Raw genomic sequence first — 21764 nt, forward strand, 5'->3', positions numbered from 1 at the left:
TTTTTTATTTTTTTTTTTAGGGTTCCCTGTTTCATCCCCACCTTATCATTATTATAGCATCATATCTCCTTCAAAGACATAAATCCAACATCTGCGTGAATGTACTAAGTGGATATTGAGGCACTTTAAGAGCCGATGTTCCTTCTTTGGTATGGGAAAGATGTGGGCTGTGAAAATCTGCACATTACTTTTATTGAAAGGACAGCATCTATTTTTGTGTACTGATATGCACTTACGTAGGTGTTTTGAATCCTGAGCTGGTCCGATAATTTGAATTCTGGTTCTGATCATGTGATTGCAGAGCCGACTGTGACGTTTATGGGCTAGGGCATGGTCTATTTCTGGTTACCGGAAATGATGGGTGCACTCCTAAATACGCGCCCACCCTGGCTTTGCAGTGTGATGTGGCACGGCAAAACGTGCGGCATACAGCGCGCGCTCGGATGGCTGGAAGTGAATTGCCGGCGACCGGAAGCACACAGCTCCGAGATGCACAGGGTACCTACGTCACACAAGCTGTACAGCGCGCGGGCAACAAGAGCCGGAAATGAGTTACCGGCGTCCGTGAGCACGCTGCACAAAGGGACACATGGATTCTATTTAAGACAGGTAAAAAGGCACATGGTTTAGCAAGGCTCGTACATGCGGTAGTACGTATGTCATCACTCCCCTGATGAATCAAAAGAGGAAGCGCGTCGGGAGACATAGGCACTAAACGGGATCAGCGGATAGAGTGGCATGATCCGCTTCTAGATCCCGAACACTCAGAGGAGGCACCGCTGACGGTATCGGTCCCACAGATGAGTATAAACTAAGACGCTGTAAACAAATGCACCCACGCATAAACACCTGCTGAACATATGCTGATATGCACAAATTGGTTTGTGAGGCATATATGTATTCCGGTGTTATTGGTGGTTTGAATACAACAAGACGGGGTTCGGCCCGCTTTTATTTTTTGCTGAGCTTGCTCATTTGTTGTTAAACACCATATGCATAAAATTCTTGAGACATATGAGTAGTTTACAAATACTGTTCCATTTGGTTTTTACCTGTGTTCTGTGTTTTTTGGTTGTTCTTTGTTTTCGTTGTTGGTTTTAAAACACTGGCACTTTGTTCACTTATGGTCACTATTGCGCTTTTAATTTGAGAGTAAAAGTTAAGTTTTAATATTTAATCTTTAACCAGCTGCTAAGATTTAAGAATATATTGGTTATTGCGCGTTTTGTCCTTGCTGATAAAAAAATTGTTAATAAACATCATAAGTCATTGGGTACGTTTCCTTTCTTTTGTAACTTTGGTTTTCATCCCAGGTCTCCTGTTTTCCTCGGGGTGGGAAGAGATTTCTGGGGTTTCTGAGACTACTAATAGGCTAAGGGCAGTTTGGGATGGTATTCGCCGGCAGTTTCAGAATGCATCAGCCAGGCAGATGGTTGCAGCTGATAAACGTCGGTCTAAAGAGGAGTGGTTGGGGATCTGGATACCCTGCTCTAAGCTAGGCCCTCGGTTTATTGGACCTTTTCCCATTCCAGTTGCTTTTAGGGTTAAGCTCCCTTCTGCCTTTAGAGTCCCCAATGTCTTTCATCGGTATCCCCTAAAGAAAGCTCAGAGACCGATGATCCCTCATTCCCCCTCAGGCCCTGTCCTGGTGGATAGTCAGGAGGGGTATGAGGTCGAACAGATTGTTGATTCCAGAAAAATATGGAGTTTCGTTCAATATTTAAATAATTGGAAGGGGTATGAACCAATAAATAGGTTGTGGGTCCCAAGTGGCGCATTCATGCCAGTAATATGATTACCGAATTCCTTGACAAATTTCCTGGCAAACCTGGTGCTGAGTCCAGTGGTCTCTCCTCGAGAGGGGGGGGGGCCCTGTCAGGATTGGTAGCTCCATTCCTCGAATGGACCCCTTCACGCTCCTGTGCGGACTCCAGCTCTTCGGTGGGTCACCCGTTGCCCTTCACAGGCCATGAAGTGCAGAGTGTCACCATTAAGGTCAGAGGTTGCAGAGGTGCTCGGTCAGTCCAGATATTGCATTCTAAGAGATGCACTCCTAGAATCGCTGGGAGGTGGGACTTTGATGCTCCCAGAAGTTATACTGTGCGGGGACGACGGGCCGCCTGGTGTGAGCTGCCGCCAGCAAGTACGGCGTCCCTCCGTCAGATGGTGGGAGGTTCCCAGAAGTCTTCTCTCCCCTATTCCAGTGTCTCTGTGGTCCGGGGGTGGAGATTAGGCCTTGCCCCGGTGTGATCAGGTGACTGCTAGAAGGCATATTTAAACCTGCCATTTCCTCCTTTTGTTGTTTATTATTCTCAGTTCTGGTGGGTGGTTAAGGTCAGTGTTGCTGTGCTTTTGAGGAGATTCATGCTTTGGTGCCTGTGCTTGGTTTATTATTGTTCCCCTTAGTTTACACAGCTGTACTGCCGTTTTTTTGGTTCTGGTATGTTTGCCCTGTATGATGTTTGTGTGTCGGGTCACCAGCCTCCTACCTTCAGTAGTTTGGAAAATCTTCTGTAACCAATGCTATTAGTATGTTTTGCAACAATAAGGTTGCAAAGGAATTGAGAAAGCTCACTGGTTTTTACCCATCATGATAGTTGTTGGGTGGCAGTTGGTAATGAGACATTTTTTTATAGGCTGTCAGTTGAACCCGCTGATATTTTTCGATAAAAGGAACCTGTCACCAGGTTAGGCCGATATGAGATGTGGCCACCGCCTTTCAGGGCTGGTATACTGTGTTCTATAATGCTGTATAGCTGCCCCCAACCCGACCTGGAAGAACTGAAAAATAGCTTTTATTATACTCACCTGCAGGGCGGTTCAGTAGCGTTCAGTCGCTCTTCTTGGTCTGGTGCCTCCTATCTTCTTGCGATGCCATCCTACTTGGTTCACGTGGATGATGTTTCCCTGCATCATCCTCAGTCTGCTCGGCATCGCGCTTATCGGCGTACTTATCTGCCCTGTTGAGGGCAGAGCAAAGTGCTGCAGTGCGCAGGTGTCGGGAAAGGTCAGAGTGGCCCAGCGCCTGCGCAGGAGCACGATGCTGAGCAGACTGTGTGGATGATGCAGGGATGCGTCGTCCACACGAGCCAAGAAGGAGGACGGCATTGTATGAACATGGGAGGTTCCAGACCAAGAAGAACTACACCCTTCAGACTGGATTGCCCCACAGGTGAGTATAATAAGTTATTTTTCTTCTCTTCCAGGTCTGGTTGGGGGCTTATATACGGCATTATAGAATGCTGTATATAAGCTCTGAAAGCCGGTGGGCGTAACTCGTATCCGCCAAACATGTGACAGCTTCCCTTTAAGTGGCAGGATTGCTTTCTAATTACTGATGGCTTTCTGCTGGTGTCATGATTCTCCATGGCTTTTTGCACCTCTCTTTCTGCATGTGTTCAATACATTTTTCCTGTGTCATTTCTTATTATTACATGTAATTTTAACCTCCTGGAGCTTTTTAGGTTTTGCGTTTTCGTTTTTCGCTCCCCTTCTTCCCAGAGCCATAACTTTTTTTTTTTTCCTGTCAATATGGTCATGTGAGGGCTTGTTTTTGCAGGGCGAGTTGTACTTTTGAACAACACCATTGGTTTTACCATGTCTTGTACTAGAAAACGGGAAAATTGCAAGTGTGGTGAAATTGCAAAAAAAAGTGCAATCCCACACTTGTTTTTTTGGGGGGGGCGTTTTTACTAGATTCACTAAATGCTAAAACTGATCTACCATTATGTTTCTCCTGGTCATTACAAGTTCATAGACACCTAGAATGTCTAGGTTCTTTTTTATCTAAGTGGTGAAAAAAAAATTCCAAACTTTGTTTAAAAAAAAAAAAGATAGCGACATTTTCCGATACCCATAGCGTCTCCAATTTTCATGATCTCGGGTTAAGTGAGGGCTTATTTTTTTGCGCGCCGAGCTGACGTTTTTAATGACACCATTTTGGTGCAGATACAATCTTTTGATCGCTCTTTATTGCATTTTAATGCAATGTCGTGGCGGCCATTAAAACGTAGTTTTCGCACTTTGACTTTTTTTTACGCCTTTTAGCGATCAGGTTAATCCTTTATTTTTTTTTTTTGATAGGGCGATTTTGAACGTGGCGATACCAAATATGTGTATGTTTGATTTTATTTTGAAAGGGGCAAAAGGGGGGTTATTTGAACTTTTATATATTTTTTTTAGATTTTGAAAAACATTTTCTTTACTTTTGGCATGCTTCAATAGTCTCCATAGGAAATTAGAAACTGCCACAAGAGGATCTGCTCTGGTACATAGAGGTGATGATCAGATAGCCTCTATGTAGCAGACTTACTCACTTGCTATGAGCACTGACCACTAGGTGGCGCTCGCAGCAAGTCGGCACTGACAACTATAGAGGTCTCCAGGAGACCTCAGGTTGTCATGCCAACACATCGGTGACCCGTGATCACGTGACGCAGGTCACAAGTGTGCGTAACCAGTGTGCGTATTTCCAGCGCTATTGCCGGAAGTGCTTGTTAAATGCCGCTGTCAGTTTAACTGGTTAATAGCCATGGGTAGATCACAATTCGACCCGCGGCTATTGCGGGCACATGTCGCTGTTCAAAACAGCTGACATGTCTCAGGAAAGATGTGGGCTCAGCACCGGAGCCCACGTCAAAGGGAGAGACTCCGATATCTGGGTACTATTACGCCCGATGTTGGAAAGGGGTTAAATTATGGAAATTTGTGGTTGGATTTCTTTGCCTGTGTAGATTGGATGGGTTGTTACCAACATCTTTTGAGAATTTCTCTGTTTTCCATATTTATTTCACCTGCTGTATGTGGGGAAAAAAATGGTGCCTGCGTCATCAGTGTTTTGGATCAGTGTTTCATCGGGGTACTGTTCGTGTCCGTTTTTACCATCAGTGTTTCTCACGGATGTATAAATTAAATTACAATGCTTCTCCTATACTTTTCAATGTTAAATACGGACAGCACATTGATGATGGCACATGTGCTGTTTGTGGCCCCATACGCTTATGGTGACACGTTAACAGATCAAGAAAGACAGAAATAGGTGACACACACCATTCTTTAAAATATCCTTTCATTCAATTCACTGTACAGCAATATTTCTTTGGTCCGCGATGCTAGTATCTACCGTCTTTTTTTTTTTTTTTTTCTTTTCCTGAAAAAGGCTTTTTGATGGTTATCGTTATATTGACACTTTTTTTCTTCCGTGATAGCTGAAAATATGCATCTGTGAACAGCCTCATAGACTATAATAGCTATGTGTTGTATTCGTGAAAAGCACAAATGGAATATTTGCGTGCAACACGGACTTCTGAATGAGGCTTTAAAGTGATTCTGATTAACTGCATATAAAGTTTACTTGTTCTAGTAGGATTTTCCTGATATTTTCTTAGCTGCATTGTACATTACAAGCCTTGGTCCGTAAACCGCTTACAACACAGAAAAGGGATCTTATTGCTGTAACTTATTAGTCAGGAGAAGGGTAAAAATAATTTTCAAGGCATTAGATATACCGTGGAACATTGTGAAGACTGTCCTCAAGAAGTGGCTTAAATTTGGTACAACAGTGACATTAAGTAGAGTTTGACGTCCCTCAAAAATTGATGAAAAGGCAAGAAGAAAATTGGTCTAGGAGGCTTCTAAGAGGCATACAGCAACATTAAAGAGAACCTATCACATAATAAAATGCTATTAACTTGCAGAAATTTGATTAATCTACAAGTTAATAGCATTAGGCTATGTTCACACCTTGCGTTTTTATGCAAATTTTCACCTGCGTTTTACAGTACCAGTAAAGATATATTTCAGAAATCTTATGCACACAGCTTTTTTTTTGTCCTCAGCATTTTGTGCACAACCTTGGGTTATGCAGAATAGAGTGTCACTTCTTTCAGCTTTTTTTTTCAGCGCATTTCACCCATTGAAAGCAAGGCATGGTGCAAAAAAACACAGGTATCAGTTCTTGCTGCGTTTTTGGTGCCATAACCTGATGAAGTAGAATCAGATTTTTTTTCCCGCACTATTATCAGCATGCAAAAGAAACAAATGTACAGGAAAACAAAAGCGCAGGAAAAAAACACCAGAAAAACTAAGCAAAACCTGCTTTTTTTCAACAAGTTTCTTACTGCCAAGAGAGCAGGTTTTTGCCTGCAGGAAAAAAAAACGCATCAAAAACGCAAATTGTACCTTGCGAAAGCGTGTCATCCAGGAGAAAATAAACTCTGTTCATCCCCGGAGCCTCAGTCATATAGGCATGCCAGAGCAGGTACCGTTCACTGCTTGCATCACTGTGAGTAGCAGCTGTAAGCTTGCCCTGGCACCTGACTGCAGTGTATCCCTGCAAAGCTGTCTGTAAGTCCGCTGTGACAGGTTCCATGTAAAGGAGCTGCAGAAATTTCTAGCAAGAAACAAAATGAGCAAAATCCCTGCTACAACTACCTTATATACTCGAGTATAAGCCGACCCGATTATAAGGCTACTTTCACACTAGCGTCGGGCTCGGCCCGTCGCAGTGCGTCGGGCCAAGGTTACCGACGCTAGCAGTGAATGCGCCGCACAACGGGGGCAGCGGATGCATTTTTCCAGTGCATCCGCTGCCCCATTGGGAGGTGCGGGAGGAGTTCCGGCCGAGCATGCGCGGTCGGAAATGGCGGACCGTCGGAAGCAAAAAACGTTAAATGTAACGTTTTTTGCTCCCGGCGGTCCGCCACAACACGGCGCAACCGTCGCACGACGGTTGAGACGTGTGTCAATGCGTCGCAATGCGTCGCTAATGTTAGTCTATGGGGCAAAAACGCATCCTGCAGACAACTTTGCAGGATGCGTTTTTTCCCCTAAACGACGCATTGCGACGTATTTAAAAAAACGCTAGTGTGAAAGTAGCCTAAGCCGACCCCCCTAATTTTGCCACAAAAAACTGGGAAAACTTAATTACTCTAGTATAAGCCTAGGGTGGAAAATGCAGCAGCTACCGGTAAATGTCAAAAGTAAAAATAGATACCAATAAAAGTAAAATTAATTGAGACATCAGTAGGTTAAGTGTTTTTGAATATCCATATTGAATCAGGAGCCCCATATAATGCCCCATAAAGTTTGATGGGCCCCATTAAATGCTCCATATTAAAATATGCCCCATATAATCCTGCATAAAGGGTAATAAGGGCCCCATAAGATGCTCCATACAGACACTTGCCCCTTATAGTGCTGCACAATCGCTATGGCTCCATAAGATGCTCCATACAGTCACTGCCCCTTATAGTGCTGCACAATCGTTATGGCCCCATAAGATGCTCCATACAGTCACTTGCCCCATTTGCTGTGGCTGCGATAAAAAAAAATCATATACTCACCTCTCCGTCGCTCAGGACCCCGGCACCTTTACCTGCTCCTCGTTCGGGTGCGGCTCCGTCCTCATCACTGACGTTCAGCAGAGGGTGTGCACTGACTACGTCACCGCGCCCTCTGACCTGAGCGTCACAGCCAGAGGACGCTGATGACGTAGCCGCACCGGAACGAGGAGGGGTAAATATCGCGCAGCGCTGCGCTCCCCCTCCCCGTATACTTACCTGCTCCTGGTGCGGTGCAGTCCCTCCTTCTCCCGGCGCTGCATATTCTTCCTGTACTGAGCGGTCACCGTTACCGCTCATTACAGTAATGAATATGCGGCTCCACCCCTATGGGAGGTGGAGCCGCATATTCATTACTGTAATGAGCGGTACCATGTGGCCGCTCAGTACAGGAAGAATATGCACGCTGGAAGAAGCAGGGACGCGCAGGGACCGCACCAGGAGTAGGTAAGTATAATTAGACAGCCCCTGCTCCCCCTCCCCTGCCGACCCCTGCGTATGACTAGAGTATAAGCCGAGAGGGGGACTTTCAGCCTCAAAAAATGGGCTGAAAATCTCGGTTTATACTCGAGTATATACAGTAAGTAAAAAGCAAAGTCCTTTTCTCTGCCCTTCTTCACACACTGAGTTCAACTTTGACACATGGTAAGGTTTTTAATATTAGACCATATAGGTTCTGTCCCGATCACGGGCACCCTGTCGATAGTGGGAAGGCTTTTATGCTATTTTTAAACAAAAACATTATTACTAAGAACCCTGTGTTATTTAAATGCACTTTTGCTTCTTACTTATTTAGTTACAGCAGGGTTTTTGCTCATTTTGTTTCTTGTAGGTTTTGTATGCTTTATGGCCAATGTGAACATGTGTTTATGTGCTGCAAGTATACCAACTTAATCCAAGCTAAATTTTTGTGTTTTGTTTTGGGGTTTTTTTTAAAGAAATTTTTAGCAAGTACTAGTTGTGTGCTGCATGTGAAAACATTCTTCCGTAGTCTTCATATGTCTGTCCTATGGGTAGGGTTTCTTACAAAGGAAAACATCAAAGCCAGATATGTTTTGCCAAAGCATACATTTAAGTCTGCCAAAAGCATGTGTGAAAATGTGTTTTAGTGTAAGACCAAGGTTGAACTTTTGGGCCATAATTTGAAAGGATATGTTTGGTTCAAAGCCAACACTGCACCTATAGGTCAGCCATACTCAGAGTGAGACATGGTGGAGGCAGCATTAGGCTTTGGAGCGGTTTGTCGGCAGCAGGGTGCTGGGGCACACTGCCTTAGGCCTCTGAGCCGTGCATGATGGGCTGTTTGTGGCTTGGTTATAGCTTTACTGATAAACTGAGATATAAATACACACAGTAAAGTGCACTGGGTAAGTCTTTAAAGAGAACCTGTCAGCAGGATTGTGCTGAGTAGCCTACATACAGTGTCAGGTTGGCACAGTTATACTGATTAAAATGATTCCTTGTTTGATGAAATCCGTCTTGTGGTTGTTTAATCTTTTTGTAGTTTTCAGTTGATGAGATACTCGTGCCCTGGGGCAGCCTACTTCCTTCCCCAAACCATATTATATTCAGTATGTAAAATGGGGGGAGGTTACTGAGGGATCAATGACCTGTCATAAGCCCATACAGATGAATATGTTGAATATCTAAACAGAGCACCACATGAAGACCTCCCCCCCCCCCCTTCCACAGGGTACCCAAGAGCACGAGAATCTCATTAACTTTAAACTACAAATACAGATTAAACAACAACCACAAGAAGGATTTCATCAACCAAGGTAGCCTTTATTGAACTATCTTGTTTATTTTTTGTATTATAAAATTACAATTTATGTTAGTCTGGCACTGGACAACCCCCTTTTAAACGGGTTTTTCCGCTTTCAACCAAGTAAAATAAAATAATGCTTTCCCTATCAGCTCATTGATTGTCTACAGCAATGATGTCAATATGATGTTACTGCTGCAGCCAAAACATTGAGACTGGAGCAGGGGATGTCTGGCTGTATTTTTCAGGCCTGCCAAAGTTTGAGGTCTACTTAGCTATACTAAAAGGGTTTTCCATTTTCAGCAGTGTAACATGGGAATTGTGCTACTGCTTCTTAAAATGTGAGCAGTCACCACAATAAATCTTGCTCCTGTCTCATTCTCATAGCATTACTGTTCCAAAAACTAACTTCTGTTCTGTGACTCCCTGCTCATGTACCACACTTCACTGTCCTTAATATGTTCTTAACTTGTTCTTGCAGAACCGGATGGAAGAGAGCAAAGCACTATTTAGGACGATTATCACATATCCGTGGTTTCAGAATTCTTCTGTCATCCTCTTTCTAAACAAGAAAGATCTCCTTGAGGAGAAAATTATGTATTCCCATTTAGTTGATTATTTTCCAGAATATGATGGTAAGTAGAATTCACGATCTTATCAAAGTTTACAGTGGCAAATTCTAAAAAGTGGGCTACTTCCACGTTCTTTGTAATCATGCATTAATCACTCAATCGCTTAAAAGAAAACCATCATGAAAACACGACCATAACAATATTTACACTAGGGTTGTATTAGAAAAAAAACAATTTTGGCTGTTGGCTTGATTTGTTAACTACACAGCAGAAATTTTATTATAGGTTGTAGCATGGATTCACAACCTCTTTGTTCTGTTTTAAGCTATTTTTGCTTTCCATTTTATATTGCATTTATTGTGGAGTTGCAGCAAACAAAAACCTGCATTCTGATTAGACTTTGATTGTTGTTTTTTTATATATATTTTTTGTATTGAGATAGATCAGACTTTTCTGAACTCACTGATAGCAAATGTTTTTATGTTTCCTTATTGTTAACTGTGAAAAAAGGCGCTATTCAACTCTCTTTATCTGAATTTTTTCTTTACGTTTTTAAAAACTTTATTTACTTTTTACCTTGTTAGTTCCCTTAGGGGACTTGACCTGTGATCGTTAATTTAATTACACCATATACAGCAATACCATAGTAATTGCTGTATATAGTAATATCGTAAAAATAAGTGCCTTCTATGAGGCCCAGCCAAAGCCTGGATGTCAGAGAAAATCACATAATGGGCACGGGCTCTTTAAGCCTGCCGCCGGATGTCTTAGCAATTCTTCCGCTCCCTGTGATTGCGCCACAGGGAAGTTGATGACCACTCAAAGCTGTCATCTCCCCACCCTGACCATCTGCCTCCCTTTTCTTCTTGACACTGAAGGCTGAATGTTGCTGCGTCTGGTTCAGACCTGCAGGGATTGTTTTAAGGGCACGGTCAGACAGCTATGTAATACGAATGGCGATCGCAGTGCACAGACATGCCGGCGGCTCCCCTGAACAGAGCTGGACACATAAATATATGAAGCTGTCATGCCCTGGTCAACACAGCCACCAGCCAATCCGAATATTGCAATGCGATCGTCATCCTTGTTATACTGCTGTCTGACTGCACCCTAAAGCTGAGCGTCTTCTGTAATAGTATAGTATAAGATAGTATAGGTTAAAGTGAGTGTTGATAGTGAACCATTCAGATATACATGCAGCTCTCACTTTAACGAGTGATGACTTTAATTGTTGTCCAGTCAAAGATACTTCTGACTGAAACTTTGCTTTATAACAAGCCCTAGATCGCTGCTGTGGCTGCAATGCAGGCTGAGATATAGTCATTAAATTTTTCGCGCCAGAGTCTGTTTTGGCCTACATGACCAGGCCATTTTCTCCAATAAGCCCCACAATGAGGTAAATTAGCCCCTCCCAACTCCTATCCCCAGTGTTTTTCCTGTCCCTATAGGGATGAAAAGGTCATCCTGTGATGCTCTGAGCTGGCAGCAGACACCAGGGACTACAGATAGCCGGACAGTGGGTGATCGGTCGGCTTACTGTCCCTCTTCCTGTGCTGTTCCTTGCTCCGGTGGACCCAGGACTTGTTTCCCCCAGCCTGCACCTCCGGTTAAAGTCTGGCGGACCCTCAGAGGTCTCAAGGTCCCATCTCCTCCCCCTGCTCATGCTATGAAGAGTTGGTATGTGGATGGTGTGTTTCCGGCTTCCCTCGAGGAGACGCATGGGCCTAGCGGCCGGATATGATGTCACACGCTTGGCGGTCTGCGTTGGCATCTCTTCTGGTTTTGCGTCCCATGGCGTAACGCACTGGGAAATTTGAATTCTAAAGCAGATGGACACCATCTGGAGATCCTTGCAGCTGGAGAGAGCCGAGAGGTTTCCCTCTGATTGGGGTGAGGCGCTGGTCTGGTGGCCTGGCATAAAAGAACTGCAGACAGAAGGTCAAGCAAGGTAGGACAAACTATGGTAGCATGGAGTCTGGACCTTCCTGCTCTGCATCTGTTGAGCTCAGCGCTTTTCCAGTGCCTCTAAGTATACAGGCTTTGGAATCCGGCCATGGTGCAGGTATAGATTTTAAAGACCTTTTTTTGCCATTTCCCCTCTTTCAGGGGGACAAGGAACCTGCACCAAGCAGTAAATCCAAGGCCACTGGCCGTAGATGTAGAGTTTGTGCAAAGAAGCTTGTCTTCACATGGGAAGCCCCTATGTCAGGACTGTATAGAGAAAATTCTTCAAGAGGAACAGCCCTCCTTAAGGGATGAAATTAAAAGGATAGTCCACCAGGAGATAGTCTTTCTTGGCGCTCTTTTCTCAGCAGTGGCTGCTCCCAGCGTCCCCCCAACAGCTAAGAAGAGAAGGATCTATCAGGAGGATTCGGATTCCCTTGAGTCCATGTCGGAAGAAGTCCTGGAGGAGGGTGAGCGGAGTCCGGGTCCTGAAGTACAGGATAGGAGGTACTACTTTTCCTCGGAAAACATGAAGGAGCTTCTCATGGCTGTGATGAGAACCAGGGAGGTGGAAGAAGAAAGACCTACACGTTCAGTGCAGGAGGAGATGTTCGGGGGGGTTTCCTATCAAAAAGGAAGCTGGTGTTCTCGATACATAAAAACCTCCGTGAGCTGGTTCTGGAGGAATGGGATTCTCCAGAAAAAAGGCTAACCACTCCTTCAGAGTTAAAGGACAGATTTCCGGTTGATGAGGAGACTGAGGAGTGCTGGTCCGAGGTGCCTAACATAGACGTTCAGGTCGCTCACGTGGCCAAGAAGACTACGTTGCCATTTGAGAATTCCTCCAAGTTGAAAGATCCCCTGGAGCGCAAGATGGAGGGCCTCCTCAGAAAATCCTGGGAGTTGTCAGCAGCACTACTGAACGCAAATACTGAACGTCTGTAGCCAGGTCAATGTCGCGCTGGTTGGGGCAGCTTGAAGAACATCTTGCAACAGGGACCCCCAGAGCGGAAATCCTCGCCTCACTACCCCTTCTCCAGAATGCTGCAGCTTTCTTAGCAGATGCCTCTGCGGAATCCCTCAGAGTAGCGGCAAGATCGTCAGCCCTATCCAACTCGGTGAGATGGGCTCTTTGGCAGAGGTCATGGGGTGGTGATATGGTATCCAAAATAATGCTATGCTCCATTCCCTTTAAGGAGAAATATATGTTCGGGCTGGCCCTGAAGGAGGTCGCTTCTAACATTATTTTCCACAATGGTGAGAAATATGCAACAACCCGTGGGTCCTAAAATCCATCCAAGAAGGGGGGAAGATAGTTTACCTCCTACCCTCCACAGAGAGTAAGAATAACACAACTCTTTGCTCAGGACGTCCGCAAGTCATGTCTGAGAAACTTACTGGCGTTAGGGGCAATTTATTATTATTATGCATTTATTTAGCGCCATTTATTCCATGGCGCTTTACGTGTGAAAAGAGGCAAATATAGACAAGCACAAGAGACATGAGCAATACAAGGCACACACAAGTACAGAAGGAGAGAGGACCCTGCCCACGAGGGCTCACAGTCTACAGGGGATGGGTGAGGATACACTAGGAGAGGGTAGAGCTGGTCGTGCGGCGGTTCAGCAGACTAAGAATCACTGCAGATTGTAGGCTTGTCGGAAGCGGTGGGTCTTCAGGTTCTTTTTGAAGGTTTCCGTGGTAGGCAAGAGTGATGTGTTGGGGTAGAGAGTTTGAGTATGGGGGAAGCACGAGAGAAGTCTTGTATGCAGTTGTTGGAAGAAGAGATTAGAGGGGAGTACAGAAGGAGCTATTGAGAGGATCGAAGGTTGTGTGTGGTTAAGTACCAGGAGGTCATGTCACAGATGTATGGTGGAGACAGGTTGTGGAAGTTATTTTACACCAAAATTTTTCATTTTCACAAAGGTAACAGGAGAACATGCACCATACAATTTGTTGTCCAATTTCTCATGAATACATACAGTGAGAAAAAAAATATACACCAACAAATACTGTATATAATTCTATATATGCATAAAATGATGGTTATACGTTAGTACAAATTACGTTCCTAATACTGTAGTGATTTATTAGGTCAGGAATTAAAGGGAACCAGTCACCCCCAAAATCGAAGATGAGCTAAGCCCACCGGCATCAGGGGCTTATATACAGCATTCTGTAATGCTGTAGATAAGCCCCCAATGTATCCTGAAAGATGAGAAAAAGAAGTTAGATTATACTCACCCAGGGGCGGTCCCGCTGAGGTCCGGTCCGATGGGCATCGCGGTCCGGTGCCTCCCATCTTCTTACGATGACGTCCTCTTCTTGTCTTCACGCTGCGGCGCAGGAGTACTTTTTCTTCCCTGTTGAGGGCAGAGCAAAGTACTGCAGTGCGCAGGCATCGGGCCTCTCTGACCTTTCCCAGCGCCTGCGCACTGCAGTACTTTGCTCTAACCTCAACATGGCAGACAAAGTACGCCGGAGCCGCAGCATGAAGACAAGAATAGGACGTCATCGTAAGAAGATGGGAGGCCCCGAACCGCGACGCCGACCGGACCTCAGCGGGGCCGCCCCTGGGTGAGTATAATCTAACCTCTTTTTCTCATCTTTCAGGATACATTGGGGGGCTTATCTACAGCATTCCAGAATGCTGTAGATAAGCCCCTGATGCCGGTGGGCTTAGCTCATCTTCGATTTTGGGGGTGGCAGGTTCCCTTAATTTTTGCCAGAGCTGTATATTAACCCCTTAGTGACAGAGCCAATTTGGTACTTAATGACCGAGCCAATTTTTGCAATTCTGACCACTGTCACTTTATGAGGTTATAACTCTGGAACGCTTCAACGGATCCCGCTGATTCTGAGATTGTTTTTTCGTGACATATTGTACTTCATGTTAGTGGTAACATTTCTTCGATATTACTTGCGATTATTTATGAAAAAAACGGAAATATGGCGAAAATTTTTAAAATTTTGCAATTTTCAAACTTTGTATTTTTATGCCCTTAAATCAGAGAGATATGTCACGAAAAATAGTTAATAAATAACATTTCCCACATGTCTACTTTACATCAGCACAATTTTGGAAACAAAATTTTTTTTTGTTAGGGAGTTATAAGGGTTAAAAGTTGACCAGCAATTTCTCATTTTTACAACACCATTTTTTTTTAGGGACCACATCACATTTGAAGTCATTTTGAGGGGTCTATATGATAGAAAATAATGAAGTGTGACACCATTCTAAAAACTACACCCCTCAAGGTTCTCAAAACCACATTCAAGAAGTTTATTAACCCTTTACGTGCTTCACAGGAACTGAAACAATGTGGAAGGAAAAAATGAACATTTAACTTTTTTTTGCAAACATCTTAATTCAGAACCATTTTTTTTATTTTCACAAGTGTAAAAACAGAAATGTAACCATAAATTTTGTTATGCAATTTCTCCTGAATACTCCAATACCCCATATGTGGGGGTAAACCACTGTTAGGGCGCACCGCAGAACTTGGAAGTGAAGGAGCGCCGTTTTACTTTTTCAATGTTGAATTGGCTGGAATTGAGATTGGATGCCATGTCGCGTTTGGAGAGCCCCTGATGTGCCTAAACAGTGGAAACCCCCCATAAGTGACACCATTTTGGAAACTAGACCCCTTAAGGAACTTATCTAGATGTGTGGTGAGCACTTTGAACCCCCAAGTGCTTCACAGAAGTTTATAACGTAGAGCCGTGAAAATAAAAAAATCGCTTTTGTTTACATAAAAATGATCTTTTTGCCCACAAATTCTTATTTTCACAAGGGTAACAGGAGAAATTAGACCACAAAAGTTGTTGTGCGATTTCTCCTGAATACGTCGATACCCCATATGTGAGGGTAAACCACTGTTTGGGCGCACCGCAGAGCTTGGAAGTGAAGGAGCGCCGTTTTACTTTTTCAATGTAGAATTGGCTGGAATTGAGATTGGACGCCATGTCGCGTTTGGAGAGCCCCTGATGTGCCTAAACAGTGGAAACCCCCCATAAGTGACACCATTTTGGAAACTAGACCCCTTAAGGAACTTATCTAGATGTGTGGCGAGCACTTTGAACCCCCATGTGCTTCACAGAAGTTTATAACGTAGAGCCGTGAAAAAAAAAAATCGCATTTTTTCTACAAAAATGATCTTTTTGCCCACAAATTTTTATTTTCACAAGGGTAACAGGAGAAATTAGACCACAAAAGTTGTTGTGCAATTTCTCCTGAGTACGCTGATACCCAATATGTGGGGGTAAACCACTGTTAGGGCGCACCGCAGAGCTTGGAAGAGAAGGAGTGCCGTTTTACTTTTTCAATGTAGAATTGGCTGGAATTGAGATCGGACGCCATGTCGCGTTTGGAGAGCCCCTGATGTGCCTAAACAGTAGAAATCCCCCACAAGTGACCCCATTTTGGAAACTAGACCCCCCATGGAACTTATCTAGATGTGTGGTGAGAACCTTGAATGCCCAAGTGCTTCACAGAAGTTTATAATGCAGAGCCGTGAAAATAAAAAATATTTTTTTTTTCCACAAAAAAGATATTGTAGCCCCCAAGTTTTTATTTTTACAAGGGTAACAAGAGAAATTGGACCCCAAAAGTTGTTGTCCAATTTGTCTTGAGTATGCTGGTACCCCATATGTGGGGGTAAACCACTGTTTGGGCGCACGGCAGAGCTCGGAAGGAAGGAGCGCCGTTTTGGAATGCAGACTTTGATAGAATGGTCTGCGGGTATTATGTTGCATTTGCAGAGCCCCTGATGTACCTAACCAGTAGAAACCCTCCACAAGTGACCCCATTTTGGAAACTAGACCCCCAAGGAACTTATCTAGATGTGTGGTGAGAACTTTGAATGCCCAAGTGCTTCACAGAAGTTTAGAATGCAGAGTCGTGAAAATAAAAAATATTTTTTTTTTCACAAAAAAGATTTTGTAGCCCCCAAGTTTTTATTTTCACAAGGGTAACAAGAGAAATTGGACCCCAGAAGTTGTTGTCCAATTTATACCGAGTACGCTGATGCCCCATATGTGGGGGTAACCCACTGTTTGGGCGCACGGCAGAGCTCAGAAGGGAGGGAGCACCATTTGACTTTTTGAGCGCAAAATTGGCTGTCGTGTTTGGAGACCCCCTGATGTACCTAAACAGTGGAAACCCCCCAATTCTAGCTCCAACCCCTAACCCTAATCCCAACCTGATCCATAATCCTAATCACTAACCCTAACCATAATCACAACCCTTACCCCAAAACAACCCTAATGTCAACCCTAACCATAACCCTAATCAAAACCCTAAATCCAACACACCCCTAATCCTAATCTCAACCCTAACCTCAAACCTAACCCTAATCCCAATACACCCCTAATCACAACCCTAACCTTAACCCTAATCCCAAACCTAACCCTAATCCCAAGCGTAACCCTAATGCCAACCCTAACCCTAATACCAACCCTAATCCAAACCCTAAACCTAATCCCAGCTCTAACCCTAACTTTAGCCCCAACCCTAGCCCTAACTTTAGCCCCAACCCTAACCCTAGCCCTAAGGCTACTTTCACACTTGCGTTGTTTGGCATTCCGTCGCAATCCGTCGTTTTGGACAAGAAACGGATCCTGCAAATGTGCCCGCAAGATGCGTTTTTTGCCCATAGTATTGCCGACGGATCGTGACGGATGGCCACACGTCGCGTCCGTCGTGCACTGGATCAGTTGTGTTTTGGTGGAGCGTCGGCACAAAAAAACGTTCAATGAAACGTTTTTTTGTACGTCGCATCCGCCATTTCTGACCGCGCATGCGTGGCCGTAACTCCGCCCCCTCCTCCCCAGGACATAGATTGGGCAGCGGATGCGTTGAAAAACTACAGCTGCTGCCCACGTTGTGCACAATTTTCACAACGTGCGTCGGTATGTCGGGCCGACGCATTGCGACGGCCCCGTACCGACGTAAGTGTGAAAGAAGCCTAACCCTAAATTTAGCCCCAACCCTAACCCTAAATTTAGCCCCAACCCTAACCCTAAATTTAGCCCCAACCCTAGCCCTACCCCTAGCCCTACCCCTAACCTAACCCTACCCCTAACCTAACCCTACCCCTAACCCTACCCCTAACCCTAACCTAACCCTAACCTAACTCTAGCCGTAACCCTACCCCTAACCTAACCCTACCCCTAACCTAACCCTAGCCGTAACCCTACCCCTAACCTAACCCTAGCCCTAACCCTACCCCTACCCTAACCCTACCCCTAACCCTACCCCTAACCCTACCCCTAACCCTACCCCTAACCCTACCCCTAACCTAACCCTAACCCTACCCCTAACCCTACCCCTAACCCTACCCCTAACCCTACCCCTAACCCTACCCCTACCCCTAACCCTAACCCTAATTTTAGCCCTAACCGCTGTTCTCCTGCCGGCCGGCAGATGGAGACAGATGGCGGGCGCACTGGGCATGCGTCCACCATGTTCTTCTGCCGGCGGCCAGGAGGAGCAGCAAGAGGATCCAGGGACCTAGGTGAGTATGCTAGGGTCCCCGAATCCCCCTATTTCTCTGTCCTCTGATGTGCGATCACATCAGAGGACAGAGAATTACACTTTACTTTTTTTTTTTTTTTTTTTTTTTTTGCGGTCGCCGGTAAAGTGTTAATTACCGGCGATCGCAAAACAGGGGTCGCTAAAACCGACCCCCGATCATGCTCTTTGGGGTCTCGGCTACCCCAGGCAGCCGAGACCCCAAAGATTCTCCCGATGCCGGCCGGCGGGCGCACTGCGCATGCGCCCGCCATTTTGAAGATGGCGGCGCCCACCGGGAGACACGAGGAGCATCGGGGGAGCTAGGTGAGTATTGGGGGGCCACCTGGGACCCCTTTTCTCTGTCCTCCGATGTGCGATCACATCGGAGGACAGAGAAATTAAAAAGAGATCGCTTTTTTTTTTTTTGCGATCGCCGGTAAACGGTTAATTACCGGCGATCGCAAATGCGGGGAGGGTTAAAAACCCCCCGAATCATGTTCTCTGGGGTCTCGGCTACCCTCGGCAGCCGAGACCCCGGAGAAAATCGGCCTGTGGGGGGCGCTATACACTTTTTCCACAGCGCCGTTAGTTAACGGCGCTGTGGTTTAAGTACCCTTAGCGGCCGCCGTTAAAAGGCGTATCGGCGGTCGCTAAGGGGTTAAAGAGACCACTGCAAAATGTTCAGTTTGTCTGATTTTTCTCTTTATAGGTATATTTGTGAGTAAAATATAAATTGTTCATTTATTCGATAAAATTCTGACAACATGTCTCCTAATTCCCAAGCAATAAATGTAGTTTTTTTTTTCTGAAAAGGAGAAATGGTCAAAATTACAGAACAAAAAACAAACAGTTCTTTCAGACCTCAAATAATGCAAAAAAAAAAAAAAGATCATAATCATTTAGAAACAACAATACTAATGTTTTAATTCAGGAAGAGTCCAGAAATCAATATTTTGTGGAATAACCATGATTTTTAACCCTTTTACCCCCAAGGGTGGTTTGCACGTTAATGACCGGGCCAATTTTTACAATTCTGACCACTGTCCCTTTATGAGGTTATAACTCTGGAACGCTTCAACGGATCCCGGTGATTCTGACATTGTTTTCTCGGGACATATCGTACTTCATGATAGTGGTAAAAATTCTTTGATAGTACATGCGTTTATTTGTGAAACAAACGGAAATTTGGCGAAAATTATGAAAATTTCGTAATTTTCCAACTTTGAATTTTTATGCAATTAAATCACAGAGATATATCACACAAAATACTTAAGAAGTAACATTTCTCACATGTCTACTTTACATCAGCACAATTTTGGAACCAAAATTTTTTTTGTTAGGGAGTTATAAGGGTTAAAAGTTGACCCGCAATTTCTCATTTTTACAACACCATTTTTTTTTTTAGGGACCACATCTCATTTGAAGTCATTTTGAGGGGTCTATATGATAGAAAATACCCAAGTGTGACACCATTCTAAAAACTGCACCCCTCATGGTGCTCAAAACCATATTCAAGAAGTTTATTAACCCTTCTGGTGCTTCACAGGAATTTTTGGAATGTTTAAATAAAAATGAACATTTAACTTTTTTTCACCAAAAATTTACTTCAGCTCCAATTTGTTTTATTTTACCAAGGGTAACAGGAGAAATTGGACCTCAAAAGTTTTTGTACAATTTGTCCTGAGTGCGATTATACACAATATGTGGGGGGAACCACTGTTTGGGCGCATGGGGGGGCTCGGAAGGGAAGGAGCGCCATTTGGAATGCAGACTTAGATGGAATGGTCTGCAGGTGTCACATTGTGTTTGCAGAGCCCCTAATGTACCTAAACAGTAGAAACCCCCCACAAGTGACACAATTTTGGAAAGTAGACCCCCTAAGGAACTTATCTAGATGTGTGGTGAGCGCTTTGACCCACCAAGGGCCTCACAGAAGTTTATAATGCACAGCCGTAAAAATAAAACAAAAATTTTTTCCCACAAAAATTATTTTTTAGCCCCCAGTTTTGTATTTTCCCGAGGGTAACAGGAGAAATTGGACCCCAAAATTTGTTGTCCAATTTGTCCTGAGTGCGCTGATACCCCATATGTGGGGGGAACCATCGTTTGTGCGCATGGGAGGGCTTGGAAGGGAAGGAGTGCCATTTGGAATGCAGACTTAGATGGAATAGTCTGCAGGCGTCACATTGCGTTTGCAGAGCCCCTAATGTACCTAAACAGTAGAAACCCCCCACAAGTGACCCCATATTGGAAACTAGACCCCCCAGGGAATTCATCTAGATGTGTTGTGAGAACTTTGAACCCCCAAGTGTTTCACTACAGTTTATAACACAGAGCCGTGAAAATAAAAAATCTTTTTTTTTCCCACAAAAATTATTTTTTAGCCCCCAGTTTTGTATTTTCCCAAGGGTAACAGGAGAAATTGGACCCCAAAAGTTGTTGTCCTATTTGTCCTGAGTACGCTGATACCCCATATGTTTGGGTAAACCCCTGTTTGGGCACACGGGAGAGCTCGGAAGGGAAGGAGCACTGTTTTACTTTTTCAACGCAGAATTGGCTGGAATTGAGATCGGACGCCATGTCGTGTTTGGAGAGCCCCTGATGTGCCTAAACAGTGGAAACCCCCCAATTATAACTGAAACCCTAATCCAAACACACCCCTAACCCTAATTCCAACGGTAACCCTAACCACACCTCTAACCCTGACACACCCCCAACCCTATTCCCAACTGTAAATGTAATCTAAATCCTAACCCTAACTTTAGCCCCAACCCTAACTTTAGCCTCAACCCTAACTGTAGCCCCAACCCTAGCCCTAGCCCTAACCCTAGCCCTAATGGGAAAATGGAAATAAATACATTTTTTTTTATTTTTCTCTAACTAAGGGGGTGATGAATGGGGGGTTTGATTTTTATGATTGGCAGCCGTCACACACTGAAAGACGCTTTTTATTGCAAAAAATATTTTTTGCGTTACCACATTTTGAGAGCTATAATTTTTCCATATTTTGGTCCACAGAGTCATGTGAGGTCTTGTTTTTTGCGGGACGAGTTGACGTTTTTATTGGTAACATTTTCGGGCACGTAACATTTTTTGATCGCTTTTTATTCCGAATTTTGTGAGGAAGAATGACCAAAAACCAGCTATTCATGAATTTCTTTTGGGGGAGGCGTTTATACCGTTCCGCGTTTGGTAAAATTGATAAAGCAGTTTTATTCTTCGGGTCACTACGATTACAGCGACACCTCATTTATATAATTTTTTTATGTTTTGGCACTTTTATACGATAAAAACTATTTTACAGAAAAAATAATTATTTTTGCATCGTTTTATTCTCAGGACTAAAACTTTATTTTTTTGCTGATGATGCTGTATGGCGGCTCGTTTTTTGCGGGACAAGATGACGTTTTCATAGGTACCATGGTTATTTATATCTGTCTTTTTGATCGCGTGTTATTCCACTTTTTGTTCGGGGGTATGATAATAAGGCGTTGTTTTTTGCCTCGTGTTTTTTTTTTTTTCTTACGGTGTTTACTGAAGGGGTTAACTAGTGGGCCAGTTTTATAGGTCCGGTCGTTACGGACGCGGCGATACTAAATATGTGTACTTTTATTGGTTTTTTTATTTAG

General features: G+C 44.2%; 1 protein-coding gene across 1 annotated transcript in view; it reads left to right on the forward strand.

The window, feature by feature from the left end:
* LOC138675041 (guanine nucleotide-binding protein G(q) subunit alpha) overlaps positions 1-21764 on the forward strand; it is a 183087-nt gene that overhangs the window by 147323 nt on the left and 14000 nt on the right. The window contains exon 6 of the mRNA XM_069763001.1: positions 9587-9740. Coding sequence (XP_069619102.1) covers positions 9587-9740 — 154 coding nt within the window. The remainder of the gene's footprint in view (positions 1-9586; positions 9741-21764) is intronic.

This window comes from Ranitomeya imitator, chromosome 1 (assembly GCF_032444005.1).
Source record: "Ranitomeya imitator isolate aRanImi1 chromosome 1, aRanImi1.pri, whole genome shotgun sequence".
Lineage (NCBI taxonomy): Eukaryota > Metazoa > Chordata > Amphibia > Anura > Dendrobatidae > Ranitomeya > Ranitomeya imitator.